At 39.8% G+C, this 22,157-nt stretch overlaps 1 protein-coding gene across 1 annotated transcript in view; it reads left to right on the top strand.

Annotated features, from left to right (window-relative positions):
* Positions 1 to 22,157, top strand: part of Csmd1 (CUB and Sushi multiple domains 1) — a 1,274,530-nt gene that overhangs the window by 1,038,611 nt on the left and 213,762 nt on the right. Inside the window, 1 exon segment of the mRNA XM_059244994.1 lies at positions 12,508 to 12,710. Coding sequence (XP_059100977.1) covers positions 12,508 to 12,710 — 203 coding nt within the window.

Below are 22,157 nucleotides of genomic sequence, written 5' to 3'. Positions count from 1 at the left end.
CTCACATGATTTTATCAATACTTTGTACTTTTCTGTCTCTCATTAGAAAACAAACAGGCATCTAAGGTTAATAATAAAATATAATATAAGAAGACAAAAATAGACACATTAGACTAGGGCAAAAGAAACAGAAGGAAAAGAGCCCAAAAAACAAATATAGATCCAGAGACCCATGCATTTGCTCATTCAAGAATTCCAAAAAACAAAGCCATAATAAAGGCAAAGGGCCTCTAGGGAAGAAAAAGAGAGGAAATAAACAAACAAACAAACAAATAAATAAATGAGAAAAATTAAAATAAAATATTAAAATTAAAAAATATAATTTTTTTTCCAAAAAAAAAAAATAAGCCCTGACATGACATTATGAGACAAAGAACCCCCAAAGATGCCATTGTGTTCATTTTCTGTTGTCTATCTACTGCTGGGCAAGCAGTCTACCCTTCAGAAAGAGTGCTTTGTTTCCCTGTGAGACCCCCTTGGAGAAAACTAAATTTTCATTTGTAAGTGGTTATCAATCATTGATCACTTCTGGGTTAGCAATCTTGTGTCCACTTCTCCTTTTAGTTTTAGGAAAGCATTTGGAACGGAACCAGGCAAGTCCAGTATATGCTGACACAGTCCCTGTATGTACAGCAGTCCTGCTGTGTTTAGAGTGTCTTGTTTTCTTGGGGTCCTCATAACTTCTGGCTCCTATACTATTTCTAACTCATCTTCCCTGAGGTTACATGAGCCCTGAATGGAGGGATTTGGTGGAGACATCCTATTTAGAGCTGAGTGCTCCAAGGTCTCTCACTCTTGGCATATTGCCTGGCTGTGGGTCTCTATATTTGTTCCTATCTGCTGCAGGAGGAAGCTTCTCTGATGATGGTTGATGGAGGCACTGATCTGTGAGTGTAGCATATCATTGGGAGTCATACTGTTGCTTCCTTCCTTCTGAGTGGTAATATTTATTTTCACCCTAGATTGCTGGGCTATCTAGTGACAGGTTCTTTGTCACCCAAACAGTGTAGGGTATGGATTCCATCTTATGGAGTAGGCCTTCAGTCAAATTAGTTCTTGATTGGTTACTCTCACAAGCTTTGTAAACATTGCACAGAATATCTTGTAGGCAGAATACCACTGTAGCCCTATGAGTATATAGCTGGGTTAGTATTTACATTTCTCCTTTGGTAGCATGTAGAGTATCTTCCAGTACCATATGGACTATGCTAGTCCATATGGGTGAAGGCTCTAGGTAGGCACCAGCTCGACTTCTCTGTTTTCATTGAGTTGTTTAGGTATTGTCTTTAGCAATTGAGCCTTGCTATCAGTTTGTGGAGAGCAACCTATCGTCTTGGCAACAGCCTGGTTGTTTGAGATTTCCCATAGGACCTCTCTAGCCAATTACCCAATTAGATGTTAACCATTCTTGGTACTGGAAGCTTCATTTGGTGACAAAAGACATCCACTTGGGCCTCTGTCTCCACCATTATTTGGTGATTTTGTTTATATCAAATTCTATTTCTTCCCATAGTCCCTTCCCTCATCCCCTTATCCTCCTTCTCAGTTTGATCCTTCCATTTCTGTCATCCTCTCCCATCCATCTATAGCTGTCAATGATTCTATTTCCCTTTCCTAGGAAGAGCTGTCCCTCAAATCCCTTACTCTATACCTAACCCCTGTGGTTCTATGGATTGTAGCTTGCTTATCCTTGACTTAACAACTAATATCCAATGTAAGTGAATACATACCATATATATCTTTCTGAGATATCTTTACTTCACTTAAGATGGTTTTTTTCTAGTTCCTACAAATTTAATTTTTTAAATAGCTGAGTAATAATCTACTGTGTACATGTACCACATTTCCTTTATCCATTTATCTGTTTAGGGACATCTAGGTTGTATCCAATTTCTAGTTATTATTAATAGAGCAGCAATGAACATGATTGAGTAAGTGTCTCTGTGTTAGGATAAAGCATATTTTGGGTATATACCTAAGAGTTAAACAGCAGGATCTCGAAGTAGATTGATTCTATCTTCCTGAGGAAGCACCTCACTGATTTCCATAGTGGCTGTACAAGGCTGGATTCCCACAAGCAATGAATGAGTTTTCCTCCTACTTTATATCCCTACCAACATGAGCTGTCATTTGTTTTTATTGATCTTAGCTTTTCTAAGAGTGTAAGATGAAATCACAAAGCAATTTTGATTTGCATTTCCCTAATGACTAATCATGTTGAACATTTCTTTAAGTGTTTCTCAGCTATTTTAGTTTCCTATTTTGAGGATTATCTGTTTAGAACTGTACCCATTTTTTAATTGTTTTTTGTTTTGTTTTGATTTCTTGATTTCTAATTTTTGAGATTCTTTATAAATTTTGCTTATTAGCTCTCTATTGGATATGGAGTTGGTAAAATATTTTCTCACTTTGTAGACTGCTGCTTTTCCCAAATGATGGTGTGTAGCAAGCTTTCTTTTGGGCTACCAACCAGCTCCCAAAGCTTATTATTAGTTATGAATGCTCGGCCTTATCTTACGTTTGCTTCTTGCTAGCTCTTGTAATTTATATGAGCACGTTTCTCTTCATTTATGTTTTGCCTCAGGGCTTTTTACCTTTCTTTCATTCTGTATCTCTTACTCCATATCTGACTGACTGGTGGCTGCCTGGCTGGCTGGTCCCAGATGTCTCCCTCTTTTCCTCCCTCATTGTCCCCTCTTGTTCTCCTCTTGAGACTAGACTCCTGCTTCTCTTTATTCTCTATAACCATCATCCCTGCCTATCCATCTACTGCCTAGCTATTAGCCACTCAGCTCTTTATGGGATTAATTAGGTGCCTTAGGCAAGCATGGTGAAACAACAACAGATCTTTACATAATTAAACAAATGCAGCAGAAACAAATGTAACATATCTTTGCCTAGTTAAACAAATATCCCATAACATTTCCCCCTTTTTGTCTAAATAAAAGGAAAGGTTTTAACTTTAACATAGTAAAATTATATATAGTAAGATCAGTTATCAAGTAAGAGTTACATTTACAATATCCAGTCCCTTTGCATTTGGCAAATTCAGAGAAATCACTCTATTATCTATCCTATCTTGATGAGTCCAAAGCTCTTTACATAGTTTACATTCTATCATTTCTTTCTAAGGAAAACTGCAACTATGACTATCTAGTCTTCAACTCCATCAAAGACCCCAGAAGGGTATAATATTACCTGAGTAAACAGAAAGTGCAGAGCAAGCAACTTGCAAAACTAAAGAAATGACAAAGACATCTGGGTGCCTGGACAGTTACCCAAATTTCCTTTGAAACTTTGGGGCATCCATCTTCAACTTATAGGCCTAGAATATCTGGCAGATTTTTCTATGAAGCAGGAATTTTGAAGGACTGTCCCACCTTGTTTTGGCAAAGTTCAACAGTCCTCTATGTCCTGACTGTACAGTTTGGATGGTATACTGTCAGCAGTAAAGGCAAGAACATTTTCTAGCCAAAATGACTAGCTTTCCAACATGGAAAGCAAACTCTATGTGGAAGTTCTTCAGTGCCCATCCTCCTTTCTGAAGTATATTGGTACTGCCAGGAGCAAATGTGTCTCACTGTCATGAAAACTCTTATCTTAACAAAAGATTCTAAATGCCATATTCTATAAGTCTTTGAAGTGCTTGAAGACAATCTATCTAAAATGTATCTCTGTATGATTGTGAATATATATCAAACATAATTAGAAGTTTGATTGTTATAGATGACTAACTACTAGCCTACATTTCTTAATTATCCTAAATGATTTATAATAATAGCTTTCAAGGACTAGAACTTTACCTTACATTTTTAAATGAACTGCATAGGTACAATGCCTTAAAAAAAAGAGTAGAAATGTATATACAGGATGTGGTAACAAAAATAACCTTAAATTTGTATCAATATATATAAAAATACATTAAACAAGAGTAGAAACATATATACAATAAGTTATTACAAGAAATAACCTTAAATTTGTATCAATATACAAAAATCTATACCGATGTAAAATATTTGAGATTAATACTTGATTTTTCATTTAAAGTAGATTCAATAATCTACCCTTTCATCCTAGTATTCCTATATCCCCCTATTTCTTTTCAGAAAGAGATCTTTGAATCTAACCTCCCTTGTTTAGTTTCTTCCCAATCATGACCAATAAAAATTTGAAAATAATTCCCCTAAATAATGACAAGCATCTATAACCCACTAAATGACTGAAAACTACTCCTCCACCCTTGGGAATGTGGGTGTCATATTCCTAAAATTACTTCTTGTTTTTTGGGAGTGATGGTATCTTTAGGAGACACTGAGAAAATTGAGATAATGGTCAAGTCCTGGGACAACTAGCTGTAACATTTGTTGTCCAGTCTCAGAACTGTTCCCATGCAGAGGGATCAGTATATACACCTCCTGTCTTGTAGTTTTTCTGGTTTATTTCTTTATGTCTATAGCCAAGGTTTTTAGGAAGTCTCCCCCAATCAAACCTGATCTCTGTTAACCTCTAAGGAAAACACAGACTTTTGGAAACAAAAGCATAACCTCCTCCCCAGCACGATACTTCTTCTGACTTTCATTTTAAAGTTAAGGCAATCCTAAAGTATCTAGCCTGGTTTAATTTAACAGCCCCTCTCACAATATTCTGTCTCTCAGCAGCTTTCATTCACTCATCAGCATTCAAAGAATTCAAAGTCAACACAATACCATACAGGATCCAGACTCCCTGTGTATTCCCCCCCCTCTCTTTCTCTCTCTCTCTTTGGTTTTTTGAGACAGGATTTCTCTGTGTAGCTTTGGTGCCTGTCCTGGATCTTGCTCTGTAGACAAGGCTGGCCTTGAACTCACAGAGATCCACCTGGGTCTGCCTCCTGAGTGCTGGGATTAAAGGTGTGCACCACTGTGGCCCAGTGTATTTCACATCTTTACATGGCTTATTTTTTTTATATTACTTTACTCAGTCTTTAAAGATTTTATTTTTGTAAACTTTATTTTTCTTATGGCTATTTACACCCATTTTCTTTTCTTTCTTAGCCTCTACACATTTTTATTTTTTATTTTTATTTATTTATTTTTTATTTTTTGGTTTTTTTGAGACAGGGTTTCTCTGTGTAGCTTTGCGCCTTTCCTGGGACTCACTTGGTAGTCCAGGCTGGCCTCGAACTCACAGAGATCCGCCTGGCTCTGCCTCCCGAGTGCTGGGATTAAAGGCGTGCGCCACCACCGCCCGGCTTCTTTTTTTTTTTTTTTTTTTTTTTTTTTTGCCTCTACACATTTTTAAACACACTATAATCTGTTTAAGGGTTTTTTTTTTTTTTTTCCAGTCTGGGCCTGTCTTACTGTGTGTCTCTAGCTTTTTCTGACCATGTGAGTCAAACCTTAAACTGCTAAGCCACTTTGTGCTCGTGACTGTCTTCACCCCCTTCAGGTCCATGAAAGCTGACCTTTACACTTCACAGACCTGGCCAAGAGTTGCATTTAACTGGGAGCTGCATCTAATTGGAAGAGGCTCTTAACTGCCCCAGCTCTAGGAAGCTAGTACCAGCACTGTGGAAAATATTTTTATTTAGCTTTTTACTTCTGCTTAATATGCTCTGCAAATGCTTGCTGTACAACATAGCCTATTAAAGGAGCCATATCATGTCCTATGTGGAAATTTGGGCCCCATGTTAGGTGCCAAATGTAGCAAGGCTTTCTTTTGGGCCACCAACCAGCTCCCAAGTCATGTCACAAAGACTTATTATTAGTTAAGGATGCTCAGCATTATCTTATGCTCATTTCTTGCTAGCTCTTATAACTTATATTTACCTGTTTCTTTTCATCTACATTTTTGCCTCAAGGCTTTTTTTTTTTAACCTTTCTTTCATTCTGTATGTCATACTCTGTATCTGACTGGCTGGTGGATGCCTGGCTGGCTGGCCCCGGGCATCTCCTTCTCTTTCTCCCTCATTCTCCCCTCAAGCTTAGATTCCTCCTCTTCTTTATTCTCTCTGCCCAGCAGCCCTGCCTACATCTTCTATTACCTAGATATTTGCCATGCAGCTTTTTATTAGACCAATCAGGTGCCTTATGCAAGATGAAACAGCAACCAATCTTTAACATAATTAAACAAAATGCAGCACAAACAAATGTAACACATCTTTGCCTATTTAAACAAATATTCCACAACAATTGTGTTCTTTGTGATGCAGAAGTTTTTCAATCTTATGAGCTCCCATTTGTTAATGTTTTTTATCTTAATGCCTGCATTAATGGTGTTCTATTCAGAAAGACTTCTCCTGTGCCAATTAGTTCAAGGCTGTTCCCAGCTTTCTCCTCTATCAGGTTCAGTGTATCTGGTTTTATGTTGGGGTCTTTTAAACATTTGGAGTTGATTTTTGTGCAAAGTGATGAGTCTATATCTATTTGAATTATTCTACATGCAGTTGTCTGGTTTTACCAGCACCATTTATTAAAAATACTGTCTTTTTTCATTGTGTATTTGTGGCTTCTTTACCAAAGATCAGGTGTGTGGATTTATGTCTGGATCTTCAAATTGATTCCACTGATCAATATGTCTGTTGTTATACCTACTGTAGTAGAGCTGCTGAGTTTTAGTGTAGACAGTGTCTTGGCTGTTACTGGTTGTGTTTTTACTCTGGTGTTTAGGCATCTGTGTTTGAGATTATTGTAATTATAGGTGCTGATATCTGCTCTTGTTTTTGTCAGGTAGGCATTTTGTTCCTTAGTTTCTATTGCCCTCTCTGGTTCTTAGATAAGTATAGTGGCTGTGTATTGCTTGGCAGAGAATTCTTCTGAGATCCTGCCAGGTGTGACCAATGACATTACAGGTATAATGTGTTTCTAGGTATCGGGAGCTGATACTTAGCAATGGGGATGGGCTAGAAGGGGGAACTGGGGAAATCTACTTAGGTGAGTAAGAAAGATGTTCCTTCAGGATCTTCTTAGCACCCTGGGAATGGGGTCAGAGACTGAGAAGAGACCATAACAGGTGGCCTGCTATAGAGCTGGGCATGAAACTGGGGATTGGATAGGGAGGCGAGGAGGAAGAGTGAAGATCTGAAGTTCACCTACCTGTTTCTCTGCTGGCCTTACTTCCTTTCCTGGCAGGAGTGGCCACAGGGTTCCCAGAGATAACTACTGAAATTGGGGACTGGGATAAAAATTGGAGTAGGGAGAAGGATACTTGGAGGCCAAGACTGATGTAATCCACTGAAGATGGGTGTGGGGAGGGAGGGTGGGCACAGCAGGTGGTTTTCTATAAAACAGGGATGATACTGGGGGATTGGGTTTGGAAGAGAGAAGGGAGACATGCAGGTCTGCAGTTTCTCTACCTGCTTCACTGGCTGGTGGCTTGGTGTGAGGCTTTCCAGGGAATGCCCGCTAAAATAGGGAGCTGGAACAAAATAAATTTATAAATTTAAAAGGGCCATGATCTTATTATTAATCTCATAGGTAAAAGTTGGTATTATTTCTTTAAATACATATCCATGCATTAATATTTAAAGAAAAATTACTTTTTTACTTTTATTTTGTTTTAAATGTGTAACCAATTTTCAAATCAAAATTATGAGATCCATATTTCTATGTTTCCCCTTAATGATCTTCTCAAGTCAGTTTTAGTAATGTAAGTTTCATAGGAAAATATTATATACAGAATTTAAAATGCAATGTCAAAAATTAATTCCTTACCAGATATAAGTGGCACATACCTTTAACCCCAGCACTTGGGGGGCAGAAACAGGTGGATCTTTGTGAGTTTAAGGAAAGGAGTTTCAGGAAAACCAGGGCTATGTAGAGATACCCTATCTCAAAAAAATAAAAAAGAACTAATTCCTTAAATCAACTCCTTATTCCTTCCTTCCTTTGCTGTTTTTAAGACTCATACATACAGCACAAACTGGTAGTCTGTGCTATAGTGTTGCTGGTAACAAGTAGTAGCTGTCTTCCTTTTTTACCTCAGTTTCTAGTGTTGATAGATGGCAGGGGTTGTGTATTCAGTGAACATAATTTGAAACAAACCAGTTTGTCCAGTGAGATGGATAAAGGTGTTTGTTGTCAAGCCTGACAATCTGAGTTCAATTCCCAGAACACACACTATGAAAATAGAATTGACACACATAAGCTGTCTTCTGACATCCACATGACATAAGTGTGTGCACGCATGCACATGCACAAACACACACACCCCAAACATTTTAAAAAATTAAAATAGAAAAGTCACCAAGTTTTGCATTTAGATAATAGAAATATAGAATATAGGAAAGAATAAATTCAAGAAATGAAAATGTAAAGAAATGCATAAAATAAAAGAACAATAAGATAATGAAAGAAAAAGTTGGGTATAGGTGCTCACACCTGTAATTTGTAAAGATTAGGTTGGAGGACTGTTGTGAGTTCAAAGCCTGCTTAGGCTACACAGTGGGTTTCAGGTCAGCCCAGCATAGAGTGAAACCCTGTCTCAACAAATAAATAAAAGAGACAATAAAGGTAATTAGTAAATGAAAAAATGCAAAAAGTTATTTTTCTGTATATCATTGAGTAGAAAAATAACTGACAATTTTTCTATAGAAAGGAAATGTATGTAAACATGAAATCACTCTTTAGAAACTTTAAAATATAATAGGTATCTTATAATGATATGTTGTAAACAGCTTCCAGATCAGAAAAATCAATAAAGAAGGAAGTGGTCTAATTTTTTTAATAGTCTAAAGCAACCTAGCCATCAAAAGAGGAAGGAAGTTGAGGAGAGAAAACCTTAGCTGAACTCTAAAATCCATCTTATTTGCATGCCAGTAAAAACATGTGTGCTTATCCAAATGAAAGGGGAGGAATAACGTCACAAGATTTTGGTCTTTTTTTTTTTTTTATGAGAAACAGAAGAGCAGGAAATGCAACAAATATGTCCATGGTTTAAGTGGCAGGTGTCTTTTCATGTGGCAAAGAATTCAGCAAGAGGAGAGTAGGCAGCTGTATTCAGATAGTAGATAGTAGACAGGTCTCAAACCCTAGGACAAATGGATCTAAAAGTGGATCTCCCTGCATCCCTCAGTTCCTAGCTGTTACAGGGTCCTCCTGGCTGGTATACTCTACCCTGAACTTCTGCAGCCAAGGTATTAGGCTGGGCTGCTCTATTCCCAGAGGCTCTTCCCTATACAATTCAGCCATCTTGGTTACCCACCTGTCTTGTACCTTTTGCCCTCTTGGCTGCTACATCTGGTTCTTCTCTATCCTTGCTCTCTTTCCCTCCCACCTCTCCTCACAGGGCTCAGGGTCATGTCTACTCTGGACTCTCCCTGATGTCCTTGCCCTGACTATGCTCCCCCTTTTGTCTACAATACACTTTCTCCTCCACCATGTCATGTCCTTTCCTTGTCATTCCTTTTTTTTTTATCGTTCAACATCAACCCTAATTAGAAAGAGAAATGACACATTATGCAAATGAGCAGATGCCTGTGATCAGGTAATGTGTTGGCTATGGTCCTGTTCTGTCTCTGTCCATGAACTTTGGTACCTTTATCCTGTCTTAGGGTTTAAAATCATGCATCAGTGGGAAACATATGAGTCTGATTAACATCTAGACTTCTTCTGGAGCCCCTCACCATGTTAGAACTGCCTTTGTATTTCCCTCTGCATAGTTCTGAGCTCTGAGGTCCAACCCAGAGATTGCACTCTTCCAAGTCACATAGGTGCCCACCTTCTCCTTTTCTCAAATGGGTTGATGGCCACTCCAGTCTTTTTGTTTTTGAAGCTAAAAATCTTTAAAGCTCCTCACATCCTCTTTTCCATAGCCCTCCACCTGATTTTGCTACTTTACAATGTGAATCTAGAATCTGCTAGGTTCTCATTGTCTGCACTGTGCTGCTTCCAAAAGGAACATGGATCTCCTTCTGGCATCTCTTGGGAAGGTCACAGATTTGACATTATCCATCTGTAATATTTTTTCTATAGCATGAAGAGTAAATAAGCATATTTTTGCAACTGAGGGTGAGATAATTGTTTCATAATCACTGGACTTGATATCTCACCCAGCCAAAAAGACAAAATACTTAACACATCCTAAGAGGTCCTATTTCCTTTGTCTCTTCTTCCTCCCAATCACCTACCTCTCATTTCTTCTATGGCCTTATGACTTACTGCTCTCTCTCTCTCTCTGCTCTGGCTGCTCTGGGTTCCTGGGTTTTCTGCAAGGCTGAAGTCCTCTGCTACAGATCCTTGCTTGGTGGAATGGCTCTTTGTGTGACTGTTTCAGACTCCATGTGTTTCTTCAAGACTTTGCTCACACCTCATCCTGCTGTGTGGCTTATCCTCAACAGTCTATGCCTGTCACTCCCATCCAGTGCTTGAGAGTCTCCCCCTCCCTCCATTTCTGCTTTTGATCCAGTTCTACTCTTCATCTACTAGATGTGGTATTCTTTGTTTATTCTTGTTGCTGTGCATTTCCATCACAATACAAATGGTGATGGCTGCTTATGCAATTCAGTGATTTCTTCCATGATCTCAGAGGTGCTTTTCATTTACTGCTGGGATTCTACAAATAGTGAATTGCTCAGCTTCTTTATAGGAAAAATTCTGTATACACACACACACACACACACACACACACACACACACACACACACACAATGGTCAATCTCATTAATCATCAAAGGCCATGATTAAACAAGATATGCATATCTGTCAAAGTTTCTGCCTCCACACATAGTGCAGTGTCAAGGATTGGCAAAAACTCGACAAAGAACATACCTTGGCACATTATTATGAGACTAGAAGTAGAGTCACAGGGGGAGCAGGATGGCTGGGTGTTTGTTTGTAATGCCAGCCCTCCAAAGCTCCTGGGATGGGCATTCCAGAATGCCCACTGTGGTCCTGTACTCTATTACTAGAGGGAGGGAGGGAGAGAGAGAGAGAGAGAGAGAGAGAGAGAGAGAGAGAGAGAGAGAAAGACAGAGAGAGCAACTGGGGTCCAGTCAGGGGAGGGAAGACTAAAGCAAGTCCCTGGACATTTGAAATAATTAACAGGGGTCTGGAGAGATGGCTCAGTGGTTAAGAGTGTAAACTGTGCTTCCAGAGGACCCACATTCTGTTCCTAGCACCCACATCAGCTTCCTCACCACTGCCTATTACTCCAGCTCTGGGGAGCTGACATCCTCTTCTGGCCTCTGCAAGCACCTTCAATCCATGTGCATGCATGTAAAACACACACACCACACACATACACACACACACACACACACACACACACACACACACACACTCACTCACATAAATAAAAAATAAATTAAATCTTGAAGTTAATTAACAGACTATACTCTTTACCCATGGAGATTCATGATTCAAAATGTAAGACTGAACTGAGAATGATATAGGTCTACAAGGTTCCACCTTCATGCTTCCCATTAAACACATATAGGGGACCAGGGACTCAGGGAGCTCATACACTAGCACGTGTGGAGATGTCAAAAGTCTAATTGGGAATACCACAACACACAGTGAGGGGTATTAGGATAAGCAGGCGATTGGCTAGTAGTGTGCAGGGGATATGGAGATATACCCATAAAAATTTAGTTTTGAAAAGAGTTGAAACAAGCAGGACAAACTATTGAGAAAATACATGCTCAGAAGTAAATCTACTACATTCTGTACTTTATATATGCTATTCTGTACCGAATGTCTAAATGTACGCTACATGTTTTATGCTTTACCTAGGAGAGATGCGCCAATCCTTCTTGTATGTAATATGTGGGAAATGATGTAGCTGAGATTCACGTACAGTTCTGTGCAGGTCAGCTATGGTGACTGTGTCTGTGGCAAAATCCACGAGCAATAAACAGTAAATGAAAACCTATAAAGAACTTTGAGGAAACGTTTATTGACTTTTTGCCAAACTTTAGTTAAATTCTTCCATCTCTCCATCATCACTGTGAGCTTCTTCCGGTTTAAAAATGGTCTCCAGAAATACCTCTAAGTCTAACAGAAGTGGACGGAATGTTATAAAGAAGAGCATTTATATCAGGCAGTCTGCTTTTGTGTCGTTGTCTCAAATAATGTACTAACTCTGAAGATGAAATGTACAGAAAGGACATCAGAACAGACCAAGCAAATAGGCTGGGTTTGGAATCTTTCTCCTGGGGTGTGTGCTGCCACCTAGTGGCATGCTAAGGACAGCATTGATAAGAAGACGCCAGGGTACCAAACTTGCTAGGGATGTGTGTACTCTGGCTGGAATTATGAAAACCATCTAGCAGTCTTGGAATGAAATGTTGTGTCTCTGGACAGCAGCTTAGCCTATACCATGAATCTCTACACTAGTGACTGATGTGTTTGGACTGTGCTGTGTTTTGAACTGCCCGGACCTTCATTCTTCTTTGTCAGATGTGCTAGAGCATGCTTGATGGAAATGTGAAATGAGCTGGTGGTCAGTACAACCTCGTGGCTAGGATGAGGCCCTCTGTGGAGGGAAAGTATGAATCTCACTGACCACAGAAGCTCTGCTCTCTCTTTGCAGCCTCCACTTCATCGTGTTTGACACCGAGACAGCTCATGACATCCTCAAGGTCTGGGACGGTCCTGTGGACAGCAACATTCTGCTGAAGGAGTGGAGCGGCTCGGCCCTGCCTGAGGACATCCACAGCACCTTCAACTCACTCACACTGCAGTTTGACAGCGACTTTTTCATCAGCAAGTCTGGCTTCTCCATCCAGTTTTCCAGTAGGTGCAAATACGAGTTCCTTCCTTCAACTTTCGTGTGTGCCAGGGCGCAGAGCTCTGGGTTCATATGTGATTGGGCAATGTGTGCTTAGCATAAATTGAGACATGGAAAGGACTTATTGGAAAGGAGAAGAAATTTTTCTTTTCTTTTTCATTTAGGGGACAGAGATTTCTATTCTCATCTGTGAATGGGTTCATAACCAAGGTCCTTATGACAAAGGACAAATGAACACAAGAAAAACATTGCCAACTTTACTTATTGGTTTTTTGTAACTTGGGAACATCTGTAAGCGAAGACCTAAGGGAAGAGAGGAAAGCTCAGGTGGAAGCCTATGAGGGCAAATGGTATGAACAGATGGCAGTCAGCAGTGAGCCCTGTGAGCCCCGCTAGGGTAGAGTCTTCTCCACGTCACTGTATGCCTTCCTCTGCTCATGGGAAAGACTGTTATGGCAGGAAAGTCATGTGACTAACCTTATAGAGGATTGAATGTGCTTGTTTCAAGAGCTATAGAGGCGGGAGGTCATAGAGCTGCTTTTCTCAAATGCCAGTGGCTGTATTTTATGGTGGTATGTCCTCAGTTCATCATTGTCAAGAGTAGAGTTGGCTTGGGAACTGTGTATATTAACAGGTAGGGAATTCTGTAGAGAAAAGAAAGGCTTCAAAGCTTCTACCTGGACAACAACTCTCTAGGCAGCAGTAGGAGGCAGATTTCAAATGACATTAATATGGGAAAGTGGTGCTTGTGTCTGGGGTTCTCCTGTACCTGGCATTGACTCTGGGTTTCCTGATTTGAGTCTGTCTGGGGCCTCAGGCACTTGCTAACAGGGCTTACTCATACTGTGCTTTCAAACTCCATTTTACAAGTGTCTGTATCCTTCCTCTGGCTAATGTACTAGCTGAATTATTACTGAGAGAGGCACATTCCCACATTTTAACTCTTACATACTTAAGATAGTCACATCCACACTTCCCAGCCCATTCAAACAAATTGCTTCCTCAGAAAGATGGAACAGATACATTCTCTGGCAATTCAAACATTTAGTACCCTCCAAAGAGCAGCAGACAGAGGTGCCATATAATTTGGTAACATACATGGTCAGCCAAAGAATCCTGACAATCAACTTTCACCCACAGAGCCTGTCTCTTGGCATGTTTAGTATTTGCATGAGGAAATGTAAGGCTGAGGACAAATGAATGCCTTCAAATGTCACCGATGAAATCAAGGTTACAGTCTCCACAATTTCTTACTCTGGTGTCACTGTGCTTTGAGGCGATAACTTGCAGACACATGTCTTTACTTTTATTTTGATTATCATTCTTTTGAGACAAGGCCTCATAGCCCAAGATGCCCACAAACTTGCCATGTAGCCAGAGATAACCTTGAACTTCTGGTCTTCCTGTCTCCACCACCCAGGTGTTATGACTACAGGCATGAGTTTATATGGTGCTGAGGATTGAAGGGAGGGATTCGTGCATGTTAACATGTACTCTAAAGACAGAGCTACATCCCTAGCCACTGGAGCCATACCTTTATACGGAAGTATCTTTGCTGGACAATGGACCTGTCTGAAGATGTTTCTTTCATTGGCCATCCTAGCTTGGTGATAAATAAATAAGTCCTTTAGTTTAGGATTGTGCCCCTTTGGTTTTCTGTTGTATAAAATCATCCTTTGTTTTGGGACGTTGGTTATCAGTACACTTTATTTAGCAAACAAAAAGTCTGACAAGGTCATTTTCCCTTCTGCATACACTCTGGCTTTTACATTTTCAGCAGACTTTGTTTTCTACAGCACTTTACAGTTCACAGAAAAGTTAAAGAGAAGTAGAGCATTCTCATAGGTTTCTCTCAGCTGCTCGTGCGCCGACTTCCCATCTGTCCTTCTCCAGAGCGGCACTTTGTCAATCTATGAGTCCAACTGACACATCATTCTCTCCTGACACCCCAGTTCATGTCAGCACTTGCTCTGGCTGTTGTGGCCTGGGTTTAGACCAGGGTGTAAATACACATAGCCACCATCACAGTGTCATTCCGAAGAGTAATTACCTCCCAGCAACCCAGATCATAGAAAATGGACAGAAACCAGTGCTTTTTGCCTGATCTCCGTGGCTCCTTGTGGCTCCTATGCCACTTAACCTGTTGCAGCTCTATTCCCTCACTGATGCTAGAAACAGCTTTTTGGGGGTCCCAGATACCAAAGACTAGAAGCCATCCAGGGGTCTCCCGGGCTGCCAATATCAAATTAGAACCGCTGCCTCGCATATTGAACAACTACCACATTCCTGATCTCTCCAGTGTGAGACGGCCATTGTTGGATTATCTGGGCCATATTGTGATATTGTGGAAGCCACTCTAACTAAATGCCCCTTGAATGTATCATTCATTCTATCTGTTCTGTCTCTTTAGAGGACCCAACAAACACAGTCAGATGAGTGCCTCTGTTCCACCCCTTCTTGCCCCACCCCCAGCCCCTGAACATCCCTGACTACCTTCCCACCTTGAGTTTGCCTTTCCCGAATGGGGCACAGCTGCCGTGGCATGTCACACAGCTTTACTCATAAAGCTTTTTCCTCTTGGCACCTCACAGTCCAGTCTCAACCATGTCTTTTCAAGGCTGGGTGCCACACTTCACTTAAGAGGTGAGAGTAGCTCCCTGTGGAAGGAACGTTGAGTTCACTTATCTATCACCCACCAGCTGAAGGATGTCTCAGCAGTGTCCAAGTCTGGTCACCTATGAATACAGCTGCTAGAAACTTCTCTGTGAAGGTTTTGTATAGACATACATAAACTTTCAGTGCAGTTGATTAAAGATCACAGTACTCAGTCACATGGTTAAGGGTACTTAGCTCTATAGCTGTCCCCTCAATTTTTAAGGTGGCGCACGCCTTTAATCCCAGCACTTGGGAGGCAGAGCCAGGCGGATCTCTGTGAGTTCGAGGCCAGCCTGGGCTACCAAGTGAGTCCCAGGAAAGGCGCAAAGCTACACAGAGAAACCCTGTCTCGAAAAACCAAAAAAATAAATAAATAAATAAATAAATGTTTCCATTTCAAAAATAGTGTATAATCCCCAAGATCCCTAATTTTCCTATATTATTTCATAAGTCTTTGTATTCAAAGAATATGTTCCTAATTCAGGGTAGGAAAAGGAATTTTAGATATTTTTCTTCCCTCCATATAATAATTTAATATATTGTCAGGAAGAATATACCTATAGACCTATAGATGTTTCTATAGAAAAGAAACTATGATGTCATTCCACAGTGTCCCTAGGTATATATTACTTTACAACATGTGGAGTTATAGACAGTGACCTGAATGTTGTCAATCCCTCATAATTTAGCAGAGTCTTTCCATATTCTCCTACTGTCCTAATCAATAAACCTCTAGATGTGTCATGATATGCATGGAGAAACACTGTGTTCACCTCTCTCTCTCTCTCTCTCTCTCTCTCTCTCTCTCTCTCTCTCTCATTTGTTTTATTTAGAGGTAGAGTCTCACTATGTAGTTCCGGCTAGCCTAGAACATACCATCCTCCCACTTCTGCCTCCCTGTTCTGGGATCGCTGATGCTTCCGCACTTAGCTTCAGACTTTCTCTAGATGAGTAAGATCATCTTCAAGTTCACAGAAATGAAAAAACAATCGGGATAAAAACATGGTATATCTGTGACTTGGGAAATTTGGTCTCCTTTCTTGGCCTGCAGTAAGGAGAGTATGACCCTCTGTCTCTATGCTTGTGGCTGAGTTGGCTTAGAATGGCAGAAAAAGTTGCCAAGTTCAAGGCTGCATTCCCTGAAGAGAACAGTGTGGATTCCAGGACTAGACACAGCAGGGCAGGATGATGATAGCACCAAAAGGTAAGGATAGCACAGAATCACATGACACCCAGAAGCAGTGTCCACACAGGAGAGCAGAGGTAGCTGGAGAGGCATATAGAGGAAAGCACAGGCACACAAGAACATAAACAACCACCAAGGAGCTTGAACAAGCATGGGAGACATGAGAGACACAGGTGAGGCATCCAGAGAGTCAGAACCTACTGGTGAGCAGCAACATGTACCTCAGAGTCCAGCATGGAATGAGAGGGTGCTTTTACTGCAGGGACTTGTGGATAAGATGGCAGGCTGGAAGCTGCCTCTTTGTGAGACTCTAAAGGAGATAATAAAACTGAAAAAAGAAAGAAAACTCTCAATTCTAAAGAGACAAAGAGGGAGGACTTTAGAAATCTACAACAGACTTTAAAAAGACACCTGAACACTGCATTGCGTAGTAAGAAGTAGAACATAGACAGAGATTCAGCCTTGTTCCTGGCAGGGGATGGGAGGTAAAAGCCACTTCCAAAATCAGTTAGATTTGCCTTGCTCTGTATCCTGGGTTGCATAGAAAATCTCCAAACACAACAGAAGAGCTGTCCAGACCAACAGACACACAAGTCACAACACAGAGACACACAGCATGAAAAGACCAAGTGTCAGGACACAATGACACTTCTAAAAGACCCTAACTCCTCAGCTACTGCAGGCAAGGATCTCAACAAAGGGAAATTACCAAGTGCAAATCTCAAAAAGGTTTCTGGAAAGAAGATAAATTCAATCCAGGACCTGGAGAGGAAGGTCAGTAACAAAGGAAGAAGTCAGCAAAATGCCCAAGAATATCAGAATGATGGATGGAGAAGTCAGAAACCTGAAAGGAAATTCAACAACAACAACAATAAAACAACTGATAATTAAAAGAAAATAAAATCTTTGGAAACAAAAGTATCTTTGACTCAAGCAATAAACACTATGAAAAACATTAAGAGGAAAGAATACCAGGATTTGAGTACACTCGGCACTCTTAAGAATCAAATAAGTGAACATGTTCGCAATGTCTACTAACTTGAGATATGATCAAGATACCAAACTTGAGAATTCATGGTCAAGAAGAAGCTGAGACAAACATTAAAGGTGCAAAGAATCTACTCAATGAAATTCCCCAAATCTGGAGAAAGAATTGTCTATCCAAATACCCCAAACAGGTATGACAAGAAAAGAATCTCTCCCCCCAAATTATAATTAAGATGTAAAAAGTACAAAGGAAAGAGACAACACTAAAAGCCATAGGAAAAAAACACCACCTCACTTATAAAGGTGGAAACATCAGAATAACTTCAGATTAAAAACATCAGCAACCTTCCAAGCCTGGATAGCATGGGATGATATAATCTGAGTCCCAAAAGTAAGTAGCTGCCAACCAAGAAGGCTGCATCTATCAAAGAGAGCTTTTTAAATTGATGGAGGAAACTAGCAGAAACTGCAGTAATTCATGACCATCAAACCTGTACTGCAGAAGATATTTAAGGAACATTATTCATAGAAGGAGGAGACAGTTTCAATGGCACGATCATAAGAAAGGGCAAATTCCGTGAGTAGAGTGTCTGAGCCAATGAGAACTAAGATAGAATCTATCATGTCCAACACAGTAATCCAAGAGAGCCAGTGGAAGCTAAGAAACAAACAATGATCTGACTATGTTAATTTGGTCCTCTAAACGAATAGAACTGATAGAATGAATTACACATTCAAGGGGGATTTAATTAGAGTAGCCTCTACAATATCAAAATATGGCCCAGATAGTCCAACAATGACCACCTTACACTGGGCGACCAGGAATGTGGTAGGTGCCCAATATGTGAGGCAGTAGTTTCAATCTGGTACAGGCAGCCTGGGAGATTCCTGGAGGGCTTTTAGTCTTTGGTACCTTGGGCTCCCAACAAGCTGTGCTCTAGTGTCAGTGAAGAAATACAGCTACACTGGGTTAAGTGATGTTGCCAGAAAGCACAAAGACAATCCAACAAAAAGCAATGTTTTTTCTCCATTTTCTATTATCCGGGCTGCTCTCCATATTTAGGGTGGGTCTTCCCTCTTCAGATAATTTAATCAAGAAAACCCCCCTTAGGAGCCCTGATGCTTTTGCAATTGCCATATCTTCTTGATGAATTGTTTCTTTCTCCCTTCTGAGTAATTTTGGTTTGAAGTTAACTTTATCAGATGTCAGAAGTAACTGCAATGGTTTCTGTTTATGTGATAGTCTTCTATCCTTTGATTTTCAGCCTGTGGGTGTCTTTAACTGTGGGATGTGTTTCTTGGGATCAATAGATGTTAGATCTTGTTATTAAACTGAAATCTCCATCTCTTCATTGAGTTGAGGACCAAAGAACAATATATAGAGTCAATCAAGCAATGACATGGTACTTTGAAAAAATAAGACTGAAAGTCTAAGAAAAATGATGAGGAGAAAAACAGAAAATACCAAAAATGATGATGGTAACAATAATGATAATAATAATAATAATAATAATAATAATAATAATAATAAAAGCAGAGTTGAAATCGGGGAGCTTACTATAGATTCAAATGAAATACAGAGAAACTCTAGGGCACAGTTTAAAACACTGGACAATCTAGACTAAATGAATAAATGTCTAGACACATAGGACTAACCTAAATTAAACCCAGATGTTATAAATAACTGGAGCAAGTTAATAAAAATCAGTGAGATTGAAGCAGTAATAAAAAGTCTCCTCACAAAGAAAAGGCCAAGAACAGTTGGATTCCTGGTGAACTGAAAGAAGACCTAACAGCAATACTCCTCAGAATGTTCCACAGAATAGACAGAGAAGGGTCACAGCCAACCTTTGATTAGCATAGTCCTAAAGCCACAACAGCAACAACAAAGAAATAAGCTATTGACTAATGTACAAAGCTATAAAAATTCTCAATAAAAGTCTTCAAATCAATTCAAGAACACGTTAAGGTCATATATCATGACCACACTGATTTCATTCCAAAGAAGCAAGGGTGGTTACACAGATACAAATCTGTAAGAATGCTTCAGCACACATGCACTTAAAGAAAGAAGTCTCATGATCATTTCAATCAGTGCAGAAAAGGCCTTTGATGAAAAATTCAATATCCATTTGTGATAAAAGTCCTGAAGAACTGGCAACAGAGGGAGCAAACCCCACCATCAGAAAGGCTATGTTTGAGGGCATTGTACTAAATAGGAGAAATGTTGAATGAGACAAGGCTGCCTACTCTCTCTATTCTTAGTCAGTATAATGCTCAATGTCTTAGTTAAATAGAAATAGAAAAAAACATAAAGGATAAAGGTAGAAATTTAAGAAGTCGAATTATCCATATTTGTAGATAACAGGATCCTATACTCCAGAGGCTCCAAAGACTATAAACCACTGTAAAACCGTTAAAACTTACACTAAAGTCAACACAGAGAATCAATAGTTCTTCTATGTACGTATAACCAACTCACCATGAAAGAAATTATAAAAGAGTCCTATTCACAACAGCTTTTAAAATATCCATAAAATATAATAAATGTAGCCACAGGGGTAAAAGACTTCTACAATGAAAATTTAAAGACAGTGATGGAAGAAACTGGAAGATGAGGATCAGTAGATCTCTAATGATCACGCATGGGCAGAATAACTGTTGTGAAAATCATTATACACTTAAAGTGATCTGTGTATTTATTGCAGACCCCACTGAGATTTCAATGGCATTCTCCACAGAAATAGAAAAATCAATACTAAGTATTTTAGTATTGATTTTAAATGGGAAAACAAGAGGCACTATGTAGCTAAATCTGTCCTTAGTTAAAAAAAAAAAGCAATGTTGGAGATAGGGTAGTAGCTGATCTCAAACTATATTACAGAGCCATAGTAACAGAACAGCAAGACGCTGGCATAGAAACCGACATGCAGTGAAGATTATCGAATAGTAAAGGAGACCAAGAAATAAACCCACACAGCTGCAATTATTCAAGTTTTGGCAATGGTGTCAAAAACATGTGCTGGGGGAAAATAGCCTATTAAACAAAAGGTGCTGGGAATACTGGATTTCTACATGTAGTAGAACATAGAATAGACCTGTACCTCTCAGCCCACTTAGAGACCAACTCAAAATTCATCAAAGACCTTAGCTAAATATATGAAACAGAGGTAAATAGAAGGCTCCATGACGTAAGCATAGGCAAGGACTGCCTGACCCAATAGCACAGGAATTAGTTCCAAGAAGTAACAAATGGAATTGCATGAATTTTAAAAAGTTTGCCTGGCAAAGTAAATAGTTACCAGAATGAAGAACCAACTCTTAGAACAGGAATAAATTCTTGACCAAGTACACATTCAAGGCTTAACCTCAAAAATATAAGGAACTACGTTAGGAAAGAATCCAATCAAGAAATGAGCTAATGAACTAAACAATTCTCTGAAGAAGACACACAAATGGCCAACAAATACTGTAAAACACATTCAATATCCTTAGCTCTGAGGAGAATTCAAAATACAACTTCTTTGAGTTCCCATCTCACCCTAGTCAGAATGGCTCCTGTTGAATACATTCAAAGGACTTCAATGTGTGATGTGGCCACTCCATCCCCTGCAAACCAGGCAAGTCAGCCTCCCTCCAATACCTCTACAAATGTCTTAGGAATAAATGCCCATGTGCAGATTTGTTGGTGAGGACTCAGTCCTGAACAGTTGTGAGGAAGGGTTTTCTGCCCCGGCCTGATTATCACAAGTTCTTGCTGTGTCTCCTCAGTTTTGACTGCTGAGGAACACATTCTGTTCTTTACTGCAGGGCATGGACCTGTGTTGGACTTTCCCATGGCCTGGCTTCTTATGTGGTTCTTTTACTCATCCGTGTTTAGTATGTTGAGGCTAGTTGAAAACCCAGCAGAATATTTTCATTTTCTAAAGCTCTGATTTTTAAGTGAGCACAAGTTATTTTTATCAATAATAAACTTTTAAGAAAGTGTTATTAAGTGATCATGTCACCCACTTTAAAATAATGCTCAGGGTCTGGGGCTCAGTAGGTAGAAGGCTTGACTATCATTCATGAAGACCTGGGTTCAAGCCTCCGAATTGTAACAGCTGGTCATGATGGTTAACACCTGTGATTGTAACCCTTGTAGGCGAGAACAGGAGGATGAGGAAGTTCAAGGCTATCCTCAGCTACCTAGAGCATTAGAGGGCAGCCTGAGTTACAAGAGACCTCATCTCAAAAAGAAATAGAGTTGGGTGGGATGGGATAGAATGGAATAAAAAAGTAAAATAAGATAAAATACAAATATTGAGCTAGGAACATTGTCCCCATAGCTGCTGCTGCTTCTGTGGTGCCTGTGATTCAAGGCCTCAAAGGAACTAGAAGGTGTCACACAGTGGCCTGTGTGTTTCTCTTCACTTTGCGTAAGACAAAATCCCTCCCCAGGGAGATGAACCCTGGGTTCTAGGAAGATATCACTCGTCAAATGTCCATTGTCTTGCCTGCTTAGCATAGCGTGTAAAATGGGGGCATGCTGAGTGCTGCAATTATGTCCACTGTAATCAGCCAAACGCTTTCCATTACTGTGTAATTACCATTTAATCGTGCATGAAACACAAGAAAATGGAGT

This window comes from Peromyscus eremicus, chromosome 17 (genome assembly GCF_949786415.1).
Source record: "Peromyscus eremicus chromosome 17, PerEre_H2_v1, whole genome shotgun sequence".
In the NCBI taxonomy this organism is placed as follows: domain Eukaryota; kingdom Metazoa; phylum Chordata; class Mammalia; order Rodentia; family Cricetidae; genus Peromyscus; species Peromyscus eremicus.
The sequence above is the reverse complement of the archived record's forward strand: the minus strand, read 5'-3'. Positions and strand labels throughout refer to the sequence as shown.